The following is a 12,879-nucleotide window of genomic DNA, read 5'->3' as shown; positions in this document are numbered from 1 at the left end:
CCTGAAAGAAGAACCCCCTATTTTATGTTTCAGAAAATTCATTTCCCAAAGTGCTGTGAATCTGATAGGAATTGGATGACACAGTCATCGGAGTTTCTCAGAATTCTGAAGTTGTACATTCCTGATAGTAAGCTCTAGAGATTATATTTTTGAAAGTAAACATTATTTTAGAAACGCCATTTGTATTCTAGGCAACCTAATTTGATTCTATTGACCTTTAAGACTTCATGTATTCTGGCACCAAATTAACTATCTTTTCCTATGGAGAGTCTCCAGTACAGTCTCCCCAACAGTGTTCTCAAGCAAGTTATAGCCGCTTGGTATAAAAACTGAGACACTGAATCCTAAAATCTTGATATATTACAGAAAATATCTCATACTTCAGAAGGTTTACATGTCATTAAAAATTTTGCATTGGAAAATAAAGTAAAATAACAGAAAAGAAGTACACTGCTTGATTTGAAATTGCACAAAACTTGGCAACACAACCTCTTTCAAACAAGAAGTCTTTACATGCCATTTATATCCAGGTTTCCCTTAGGGAAAAAAAATATAATCTATTTCATCCCTGAAGCCTCCTATTTATTTCTTAGAGATATAATCTAATGAAACAATAATGTTTTCTATTTTAAATATTAAAAAAAAGAAAAAAAGTTTTCCTGAAACCTAGATTCTGAAGTCTGCTCTAATAATCAAATTTCTCTGTCGTATATGTATTCACATTTAAGAGTTTGCACATTGTTTATATACATGGAAAAAGAAACTGAATATATGACCTGAGAAAATAAGAGAAAAGAACATTTTTTCAGATTATTTTATATTCTTTCAAAATTCTAAATTTCATGGGTTGCTAAAGTATGTAAAGATATTTATATTTCTTCAAAATTTACATTCTAGATTATATAATGTCCTAATTCAACTTAGAAAATGGCTCCATATGCATATTATAAAAGCACTTAAAACAGACTGACTTTTGAATTAAAATTTATGCAAGGGAAAATGTAATTTTAACTGGAGCTAGCCTTCACATTAAATGTAAAACATCCAATTGAATACATTCAATCATAATAAGAATTTAATTTTTAATTCACTTATATATTAGTAAAATTGTTCAAACTACTACCTAAGGCTAATTAATATTTTAATAAAATCAGAAACCTCTAATTCAAAAGTATAAGTTCTTACATAAGACAGCTGATTTTGTATTTTAAATTACTGAATTAGAGTGCCCTCTATTGGAAGAAAAAAATTGGCAATGAAAGCTAAACTGAACTAAGAATCGTTAAAATACCCCTAAAATTCAAGGCACATCACTAATATGTAAAATACATTTATATAAATAATAATAATAATAGTACAAATGCTACAAAAGTATATTTTCCTCACATTTTTATTTCTTCTAAATTGCTTTTGGAATTATTTGTCATATTATAATGAACAAAGTGGTATTTCATTATCACCTAAAATTAAACTTTAACTGAATCCAAATGTCCATCCTACAGCTAATAATGCAAACAAGCAAAAATATTATTCCACATGTAATATTCCAATGTAATATAGAAATAATTTTAATTTAGGACTACACTGGGAATTTTCTTTGATGATAAACTGAAAATGTCTCTAACCCAAAAGATTTTTTTAGCTGCTCTTATACAGCAGTGGGAGAATTAGACTGGATACTGGAAGACCCATGATGAGATTTATTCTAGCTCTATAATTCTATAATTTTGTGGTATTATCAAGACCTCAAGTTGTGACTCAGCATCTCAGGTCTGAATTACCTCTGTAAGGCCCTGGCGGATTTTGAGGCCTCTAGACCAACAGTGTGCACATTAGCTTTCTGAAAGAACAAGGCTCAGAGCCACCCAAAACAATTCTGATTTAGTTGGTCTAGTTGGTCAGAACATGTTACCTGAAGGTATCAGGATTTTCTGAAGCCTCTCCAGATATGTTTAACATATAACCACTGCTGAGAATCACTATGTTTCTTCCCAGAACATCTGACGATAGTTACCATTTTTATCTTCCCAGGATGTCACCATCAGGATAGAACACCCTTACTCAAGAATTTACTCTCCTCACTGTCAATATTAAACTTCTGATTAGCTTCTCAAATCTAATTATCTGCCCTTAACAAAATATCTGAGTGGTAATGGATACGGCATCAGCCCCAGACTGCCTGCCTTCAGATCCTGGCTCTGGCAATTAACTGTATAAACGTAGAAAAATCATAAAACTACTCTATGCCTCCATTTTCTCATTTGTAAGATGGGAGGATAATACCGCCTACCTCAGGGTTATTATGAAAATTCAATCAGTTAATATAAATAAAGTACTCAGTAAATGTTAAGTATTACTGTTACTTACCCAAATCTGCTTCCCACTACTTTCCAAAATCAACTTTCATGATAAACCATTATTCTCAAATTATATGCTATGTCTCACCTCTGTGCTTCTGCACATAATGCTTCTGCGAGCTGGAATCCTTTCCCATTCGCTCATTCATTCACTCATTCATTTCAAAACAAATACAAGGCATATCTCCTCTCCCTCCAGAGCTCGGAGTTTAGTCTCTCCCTACCTCCATGAAGCCTTCAATGAATACCAGTAAGTCTTTGCTAATCTCTCCCTTTTTAAAAAATTCCTTTGGCCACTGGATAATTTATTATGAGAAATGTGGCTGGGAATTAAAGACATTGGCTCTGAGTTTGAATCCTAGGTCTGCTACTTGCCAGCTGAGTCATTTCCCAAGTCTATAAATCCAGTTAGGAATACTGTGAGGATTAAGTGGCTTAAATCATAAGACATTTGAACAGAAAGCATCTAAAAAATGTCAGCCCTTATTTATCTGTTGTTTCACATGTTAGTCTTATCTGTACACTGCGACTGAAGCCTTCTTTGAATAAGAATTTTGAACTCCTGCAAGTCAGGAACCATGTTTGATTACTGCTATTATAAATCTTATAATCTACAACATACTGACAAACGTGATCTATAAGTACTTAATTAAATTTTTACTTAAATTTTTGCATAATTTGAGAATACAATTCATAACAAAACTCTGAAGAAATATTTTTGATGAACAGAAATATTCAATATAAGCAACTGAACCCAAATAAAACATAGTCTATAGAAAAGGGTCAAAATAACTGGATTACTTTTTAAACATTTAATGACAAGTTTCTATCAGATCTTCCAAAAGGGTACTTCCAGTGATGTCTTTTATCTGCTCAAAATCCTTTAGATTTTTCTCATTTTCTAAAAAATAAATTTAAAACTCTTATCCTGACATTCAAAATCACCCATGGCCTGACCTCAACCTATCCTTCTAATTTTATTCCCCATCTTTCCCTTTATAAACTCTATTATTTCAGATAAATTGAACTACTTGCCCTTACTCATAAGTACCCTCTGCTTTTCTGCCTCATGTAACCTTTATTATTTAATATGACAATACTTTCAAGGAACACAATATAAGGTTTGTCACAGGAACAAAGAGTGATTGTGTGAAAGGATAAGCTTGAATTTTAAGAATTTCAGTTCAATTTATGAGCCCTAATTTTTCTATACGGTTTTGACTTAAAAAAAAAAAACACTTAGCCTTCATTCCCCTAAATTATGTCACCCTCATAATTCCAAAAACCTCAGATGTCACTACTTGAAATATATAAGCATGTAAGCATGGTCTCAAAGTAAAGGTTTCAGACCCCAGGGTATACAAGATACCTACTGAGTAAAAGAAAAAAAAAGAGTTTCCATTTACACTTATTCTTTATCCTTCTAATTTACCTCATATATTCTTAGAATAGTAGTAGATATATGTAATTTATGAATACATGAATTTGGGATGTTAGCTCAAAATTTGTTTACTACGGTACATACTACAAATTAGGGCTTTCAGAAATTCTATGGGTTCGCTACAAGTAGAGGACCAGAAGCAGTTTAGAGAAATCTTTAGGGACAGACCTAAAAACCTATAAACACCGTGTATTATTTATGCAGGATAAATATTTTAATTTGTAACCAATCTTCAAGGAAATGTTGAAATACAACTGGTTTGTCATTTAGAGATGACATATAACTGTTTAAGACTTTTAAACGGGAAGTTTTATCCTGATGTTAAAGTCACTACAGTAAATATTTCATTAATATAAAAATTTCATTTGGTTAAACTTATATGTATTTACATATACATGTATATATATACATAATTAATCATAACTATTCATAAAGAGCTTTTATTGGAGCCAATAATATGATGTTTTTAAAAAGACAATGTAGCAAAAAAACAAAACAAAACAAACAAAAAAACAAAAACCAAGAACAAAGAGTGTAGGGAGTAAGACCAGCCATGGAGCTAGACTAACAAGTACTATCCTGGGAAACAAGCTACACGTTAAGTAACTAAATGAAGTAAACATTCTCCTAATAGTCACTCTACTTGGCAATTTTTTTTAGTTTTCGTAAATAATTATGACACACTTAACACAATCCACTCTTATTAGCTTTTGAAGAAAGCATAATATTTCTATAACAAATTAAGTTCTAAAAGTGAGTAAAGATTTCGTGTCATAATACTGCATTTCCTTTGATACCAGTATACCCTAAAAATCCTACCTCTACATGACTCAAAACAGATATACAAATCTTAATTTTAAATCGAGTGATTCTCTAAAGGGTGTTTTGGTCTTTTTTTGCTATAGTGTTAATATAAAATCTAAATGAGCAAGAATCTCTAATTCATGATTTAGACTCTGAGCTTGTAGGTTGCATGAGGAATTAGTTTAAGATTATAAAAATATGGAGTCAAACTTTCCACAATGTCTCTCCCCTACCGTGACATACAGAGTTACCGAGAAACATACACACACAGCCCAGCTCCATCTTTCTTCAAGATGGGGCAGACTCAGTTCATAGAGAAAGCGGGAAACAAAGACAAAAGGAAGATTTTTTTTTCATTGGAAACCAGTATCATCACACCCAGTAAAACTAAAAGAACATAATCAAAGACACTATGATTTCATTTGTTAGGCAAGTTAGCAGTAGTGAGATTCATCACAAACTATAAATTATTTATCAAGGCATTCTTTCCCCTACACATGCAGTGAGAATAAAACAGCAATAAACATCAGAAAAAGAGCAATTGGGAATCTGACATTTGACACTGGCAGAATCAGAAGATAGGATAATGCACAAATCCCATGCCTCTCAGATACACAATGAATTGGCAAAGACAGACGTACTGTCTTCCTTCCCCCCTTACTTACTACACTCTGGCTTCCATTTTTCCCAAGTTCTTCCTCTGAAATCTTGCTCAAATTATCTAAGTAGTGGTCTGATATTGTGTGGCACAAATCTTCAAAAGAATAATCCTTTTCTTGACAGAGTTTTATTTCATCCAAGAGTTTTGATAATTCTCCAGTCACGGTTTCACCTGTAAGAAGACAGCAATTTTTTTTCAAAGTTTCAAGAAGGGCTATTGCCTAAACTTCCTATTAACTAATAAAAATATAACTAGTATGGTGATAGAACTCATATTATGACAAATAAGATTTAGTAAGTCGGAAAATACTCCATCGAAAACAAGATACTAAACTATAATTAGTGCAAGAACTTGTAAAAGAGAAGGAGAAATCCCAATTTTGACCGTCATTACTCTGATTCAAAATAGAAATAGTATTGAAGGTTTATACATGTATAGTACATAAAAGCATGTGGAATGAATAATTCCTAAGGTTTCATTCATTAGAACATTTCATCTTTAACAATCCTTCACTGGCATTATAGTTCACAGAAACACAATTCATTCAATAACTCATTAACAAATTTTAAATGGTATTGGGAGCCTACTTCTTAGATTCAATAAGAAGAAATAGAATTATTTAGACAAATAATTACATAATTAATAAATTAGAATTGTGCAATGCGACATAAAGGAAAAACACAGAAGGAACAGATAAATAATATGCATCATCTATCAAAATGTGAATATTTTGCAGGCTGCATGCAAATATGCATTTCTCTAATCATTCTCAGAAAGGTACCTTACATGTACAATTTCTCCTGAGAATAAATAAAACTCCAGTAGTTATAATCCAGATATCAATATTTCTATTCTGCATTAACACATTTTAGCAAGGGGCACCTGGGTAGCTCAGTCAGTTAAGCACCCAACTCTTTGATTTCGGCTCAGGTCATGATCGCAGGGTTGTGGGATCAGCCCCGCTCTGCATTCTGCAGGGAGCTGGTTTGAGATTCTCTCTCTCCTTCTGCCCGTCCCCCAACTCAGGTGCACTCTCACTCTCTCTAATTAATTAATTAATTAATTTTAGGGAACAATCTAACCATAAAATATCCACTCCATGTAAACTTCATGACAGCAGAAATTTCTAATTTTGCTGACTACAATGTCAGGACCAAGAGTAGGGTCTGACAAACAGAAGTGCTCAGTAAATGCTGACTGAATGGGTGCCTGGGTGGCTCAGTCCATTAAGTTTCCGACTCTTGATTTCGGCTCAAGTCATGGTTTCAGGGTTGTGAGATCGAACCCTGTGATGAGTGTCAAGCCCCCGTGTTGAGTTCTTCACTGCTTAAGACTCCCGTTCCCTTTCCATATGTCCCTCTTCCACCATCTTCTTCTTTTTTAAAAAAAAATGCTGACTGAATAAACAGATAAAATATAGAGTATAGGGATGCCTGTGTGGCTCAGTGGTTGGACACCTGCCTTTGGCTGAAGTTGTGATCCCAGGATCCAGTATCGAGTCCCACATTGGGCTCCCTGAAAGGAGCCTGCTTCTCCCTTTGCCTGTGTCTCTGCCTCTCTCTCTCTCTCTCTCTCTCTGTGTGTGTGTGTCTCTCATTAATAAATAAATAAATATTTAAAAAATATAGAGAGTATAAGATATAATTTATTAGATTTGAAATTTTTATAAGTGTTAGCCTTTTTGTAAATTTAGGACAAATCTGTACATAAATATCTAGTACTATTTCAAGGGTTTATAATTAGCTACTCACTCTTAGTCTTTTGGGAAGGAGACTCAACAGGAGATGAAATATGTATTTCTTGTGTTGTATCTTCTTGTACATGCTCTTCAAGGGCTGCTGATCTTCCCACACCTTCTAAATATTCTGTGTACACAAGTTTTTGAAATTACATAGTCAAATTCACTTATTTTAGAATCAATAACTAAACTTCAGGTTTTATTTCTGGTGACCAGTTTTTCATCTATTTTTTCTCCTAAATATATCCTAAGTTTTTAAAAGAACTTCAAAAAAAAAAAAACTGAAAGACCTTCATGAATTATTAATTTAAATCTTTTTAATTAAAACACAAAAGATACTTAAGAACCTAAGAGACACATAAACCCTCTTTGTGAAAACTAAACTGGTCACATTCTTTCCTTAAAAATAAATTCACATGTTAAAAACATAGTAACATCCTTAGTTTCCTTAAATATATTCTACCTGAAGATTTAAAAACCTCTGAAAGATGCTTTGAATAGACTTGATACCTAAACAGGAATATCGAATTCAGATGGATACAACAACTAGTCAGGTAACATAAATGAATGAAATTTATGTTATAATGGTATTTACTCTTGTAAGATAAGCATAATTACATATTAAAGTTTATTTCCACAAAGAAATAATGTTCTTTCTCATTATTTTTGAGGTAGTGTTCTACACTCAGCCTACCTCTCATTTTTCCAATTTTGAGAAAGATATAATTATAGTAACAGCAGCTAAAAAACTTAAATGTAGCTTACTATGCAACCAGCAGTATTCTAAGTATTTAAAATAAGTTAACTCACTTGAGCCTCACAAAACTATGACACGGGCACTATGACAATTTCAGTTTTAAAGATGACAACTCAAGAAGAAGGATTTTTAATTGACCATATTCATACAGCTAATAAGTGGCACAACCAGATAGACATGGGACAAGAAAATATCTCACTTTTCTCTTAAGCATAAGGAAAACGGCATCTGAACACAGAGAACACAGAAAGCATGTGGAGCATGATTAACTAGAGAGTAGGTGACTCACTGAAAGTTCAATAGTAAAGTAAAATTAAAGCCTGTTCTTTTTGAGAAACTGAAATTCTAAGGTCTTAGCTGAAATTCCAGATTTTTCAATGTTGAAAGTTAATTAAATTTTTGTGGAAATACAGTGCAGGCCTAAATTATGTAATCTAAACAAAATATGTCTGCTATCTGGCAAAAGTATTCCATCTACAGTGGCTAGTTTGTAGTCTCCATCTAAAGGATTAAATCAATTGATTTCTCCCCACAGGGATCTTTTTTTCTTACATGTCTTTATTCAGAAGGAATCTTTTTTCTTAAAATCTAGTTAAGAAAGTTTGTGCTCTCATGCCAACCGTGTCTTTATACCATCCAAATGGTTTCTAAGGGCCATTCTACTAGGCAAAGAAAGCAACCTATGGAAGTCTATCCTTAAAATTTTGACCCAGTGTAGTACTTATGTAAAGTGAATTCTTCCTCCAGGACACAAATAGTAATTTTATCTACTCTAAATTGGTTTTAGCGAAATAACAAACTTTTTCATTAAACTTAAAATGCACCACTGATTTGTGACCCAGGAATGCAAAAGCATTACAGATAACACATTCACATTCTAAAATCTGCCAACAATTTTAAAAATTCAAAGATGTCCTGTATGTTCAATACAAATTGACATACCTAATGAACCTTGACCATTTAAGAGAACACAGTTAACTCCTAGCTAATAACAATTTCACCTAAGTTAAATCAATACAGTAAATGTCTGTAATTACGTCATGTCTTCTTTTTAGCGGATGACATTTATTTTGCTTTTCCCAAAAGACGTATTATTCACAAGCCTCTGTTTTTTTAAAGTTGAGTTAGAGACAAAAGTTCAATATGAAATATAAAGTGCCTAAAGGGAAAAGACAAAAATGTTGTATACCATTCTTTTTATTAGCTTTCATTCCACTTGATTTTAATTTGAATATGTAGAGCCACTCTTGTATTATCTGATTTTTCTCTATATGCACTTGACTTGTAATTAACTTCCTAATAAACAAGAAAATTGTAGGGGACTGACCTTCCCTTCCCTAAGAGGTTTTGAAAATAAAGAGAGAAGATAGCATGAATGACCTCCTGTAGCTCATCTATTCTTTTTACCCCTCTTTGGCTTCTGTTGACTCTTGTATCTCTGCATCACCTGCCTGACTTGGTTTTAATTCGTGTATCTCCTGCAGGACAGAGTTGTCCTTCAGTTTCCCAACTAATATCCAGGGAAACCATCCTGTCTCCCTTCCCTATTACACTTGCTGCCAATCTGCAATAATTAGGGGATAATCATTGCTGAACAGTGTAGAAGCTAACTGGAAAGGAGAGAATCAATGTCTGGGTTTTTAAGGGAAATATACTATATGTCAGGCCTAATCATGAAGCAAAATGGGAGAGTATTTAAATCTAAATTTTCGTTAAAATTTTTAGATCAAACAGGGAAGTATATAATCCTGCAAATGAACCTAGGTGGTTCTCAAACATTCAGTAGACCTTAGGTGACCTTTACCAAAAACAAAGGCTGGCAAGACTGAATTATCTTATACTCCTAGATTAAGGAAGAAATAATCTGTATTATTCTAGCTAAGTATAATTCTTCTTGTTAACCCAGCATTTATGTACCAGGTCTACTACCAAACAGGATATGAGTTTGAGCAAGTCAGCCTCTCAGAGCTTCAGTTTCCCTCATGTGCAAAAAAAAGGCAAATAATGGTATCAGACTTACCTGCCTCACAAAGTTATAGAAATCAGACAAAATAACAGAAAATCCCTGAAAATTCTTAAAGCATTATCCAAATGTAAGACCATCAACACTTTATATAGCCTTATTACCATCAAGTTCCTAACTACATTTTTACTATATGGATTCAAAAGACTACTATCAAGTGATTGAAAAACCACTTTTGCTTTTCGTAAAAATACTCATTAGCTGAAAACAGAAATAAAACATTAAAAATTATTATTATTGGCCAGCCCGGTGGCGCAGTAGTTTGGTGCCGCCTGCAGCCCGGAGTGTGATCCTGGAGACCCGGGATTGAGTCCTGCATCGGGCTCCCTGCATGGAGCCTGCTTCTCCCTCTGCCTGTGTCTATGTATCTCTCTCTCTGTGTGTGTCTCTCATGAATAAATAAATAAAATCTTTTAAAAAATTACTATTATTATTTAGTTTAAAAGTCTACCAGAAAAAAACGTAAACAGTAAGCTTACTTACAAGTAAACATTGACTCAAAACTCAAGAGAAAACTACAGTAGATTTAATCTAATCTTAACTTTAAGACAAGCTCATCCATCATTCAATATTGTTTACCTTGTAAGAGTGTTGCAATCTGGAGAGATTTCTGAGACGGATGTTCCTTCAGAATGTCTAAGACGGTTCTACCTAAGCTATCCTTTATGTTGGCATCAATTCCTGAAAGAAAAAGAAAAATCCACTAAATGTACAACCACAGAAGTGTCATCAGAAGATACTGTCAAGATGTAACTACTCTAATATTAAACATACACAGACCAAGCTATGAAAGTAGTTGTGTAAAAAATTAAGTCCTCGACACACACACACACACACACACACACACACACACATGATTTTTGTAAGAAAGAAGGTGGGGGTCTCCTGCTACCAAAGATTAGGAACATTCTTGACAATGAATGAAGTCTTCAAGGGCACTGACCCAATCATTAAGATTGTTTTTTTATAATTAAGGCTAGTATGGATTATAGCTAGTTAATAGATACGCTGTCAAGCTGAAAAATTATTTATTAATTTAGAACGTGAATTCCTAAGATATAATAATGGTTCTGTGATATAGATATATTCTGTAAAATATGGTAAAAATTTTTTAAATAATAATGTATCATGCATAACATAATGACAGTCTTAAAATATCTGAGTATTCACAAAAGTTGAAGAAGGATGATTATTTGGAACTGTTGTCCAAATAGTATTTGTCCAGCTACAAAGTCAAATATCTCATATTTATGCAAGATTATATTCAGTGTAAATAACAACCATCTACGTGCTGAGCACGCTTCTTGAAGTTTGTAACTAAAATACTTTTGTAATTATTTTAATTCTAAAAATACTTATTGTACTAAGGAATGTAGTAGTTTTCACTGCCCCAAAAAAGTTTATAAATTTTCCAAACATCTAACTGTAAACAAAGCCAGCTTTCAGAATCTGGCATTAGTTCATTGTATAGTAAGATAATTAAGCTTTGCTGAAATTTGTATAGAAATATGTGACAAGCAAAATTGTAATTTGTTGCCTATAAGACATTTATTATATCACTGTTCAATGTAAAAAAATGTACTTGAGGCTTTAACTTTCTAGAACTATAATCAAAATGCAATAGCCAATGTTTTTCATTTTTTTCAGGGTGAAAAACAAATACACTAAATGTAGTCCATAACACCAAAGACTCAAATCAATTGTTTCCAAGTATAAAATTGTACCCATGCTTTTTGATCCTAAAAAAATCCAATCTCAGTTCCAATTTTATTTCATTTCATTCAGAATATACATAAGAAGACAAACCTACTCTGTTGTTCCTTCAAAGCATTCCTTCTAAAAAAAAAAAATCCCTTTAAATCACTGCAGCTTACAAATAATAGCTACTCAGTTGATGAAGCAACAAGGCGAATTTACCTTAAGGATACAGAACTCTAATTTCTGTTTACCATAGTTCCCAATAAGCCTAGGGAAATACTATGTTCTTTCATAAACCAAGCAATTGTCATAACTTCATAAGGATCAGTTCCTCCCTTTTGTACAAGCAGAGAATTCCTTTTCCTTCTGGTAGTTTCTCTAATATATTTCAATGTGGTTTAAATATATACAATTGTAATTTCTAAAAGCTTTTTACTGACATCTATGGAGTAAAAGAAGGTGTATATTTATATTCATTTTACCTAAACATTGAGGCTCAATTCTACATGATATGGATACACATTTGCAATATGAACTAAAGGTAAAAAGTAAGGGTGATTATGGAAAAAAAAAACTGTGCCATTTCCCTTTATCTAGTCCTGAAATAGAAATTGTATTTGGCAGAATAAATTCCATGGAGAATCACGGTAGTTACCTGTTTCTAACAGAACTCTCACAACATCCACCTTTCCAAATAAAGCTGCTTCATGAAGTGCACTCCCCTTTTCTGTCTGGAAAAAAAAAAAAGAAGAAAAGAAAAAAGAGAAAGAAGCACAGTTGCATTAGGAATGCTTACAAGTCAAAAAAAATTGTGATTTTATGTACATATTCTCTGTAATCTCAGCACTCCCTGACAGAAAGGTACTATGGAATAAAGAAGGGATCCTAAGAACAAAATCCAAATGCTTGGATTTGTAAAACACCTCTACTTTTCTGAACAGTCATTTGACCTTGTTATGTTGGTAAGTCACTCACCTGCTCTTAGCCTCGGGTGTTCTCAGGTGTGATACAGGCAGTTTTACTCACAAGGCTTTTGTGAGTATCCAATGATTTCAGTCAATTCATATACTGCATGCATTTATCAGATGCCAATTATATGCCAACAATAGTTGAAGGGTATTCTGAGACATGGAAATACGATGCTGACCCTTGCATATTTATATTCTATTTGGGGAAATAATAGATGCATAAAAGGAGCCTTTATGATAAGTGAAATCTAAACAATTTAATATGGTTTACAAAATCCAGATGATCTCCATGCTCTCCTCTCCACACTTTCTTCTGTCCACCTCACCTCTCCTCCAGATCTTATATCCTATGCTTCAGGCAAACTGAACTTTTCCACATTAGTCTCAGTGGCTAGGGATCTCTGAAGCTGGTCCCTCTACCCAGTAGGATCC

General features: G+C 33.1%; 1 protein-coding gene across 8 annotated transcripts in view; it reads right to left on the bottom strand.

Moving 5' to 3' along the window:
• ANKS1B (ankyrin repeat and sterile alpha motif domain containing 1B) overlaps positions 1–12,879 on the bottom strand; it is a 1,038,970-nt gene that overhangs the window by 852,835 nt on the left and 173,256 nt on the right. For all 8 annotated transcript variants that reach the window (XM_055336281.1, XM_055336283.1, XM_055336282.1 and 5 more), the window contains exons 5-8: positions 12,135–12,210; positions 10,361–10,462; positions 7,015–7,128; positions 5,268–5,434 (exon numbers count right to left, since the gene is read on the bottom strand). In XM_055336281.1, coding sequence (XP_055192256.1) covers positions 5,268–5,434; positions 7,015–7,128; positions 10,361–10,462; positions 12,135–12,210 — 459 coding nt within the window. The remainder of the gene's footprint in view (positions 1–5,267; positions 5,435–7,014; positions 7,129–10,360; positions 10,463–12,134; positions 12,211–12,879) is intronic.

Source organism: Nyctereutes procyonoides, unplaced genomic scaffold (assembly GCF_905146905.1).
Source record: "Nyctereutes procyonoides isolate TBG_1078 unplaced genomic scaffold, NYPRO_anot_genome, whole genome shotgun sequence".
Classification (NCBI taxonomy): domain Eukaryota; kingdom Metazoa; phylum Chordata; class Mammalia; order Carnivora; family Canidae; genus Nyctereutes; species Nyctereutes procyonoides.
Note: the sequence above shows the minus strand (reverse complement) of the source record. Positions and strands in the feature narration are given on the sequence as shown.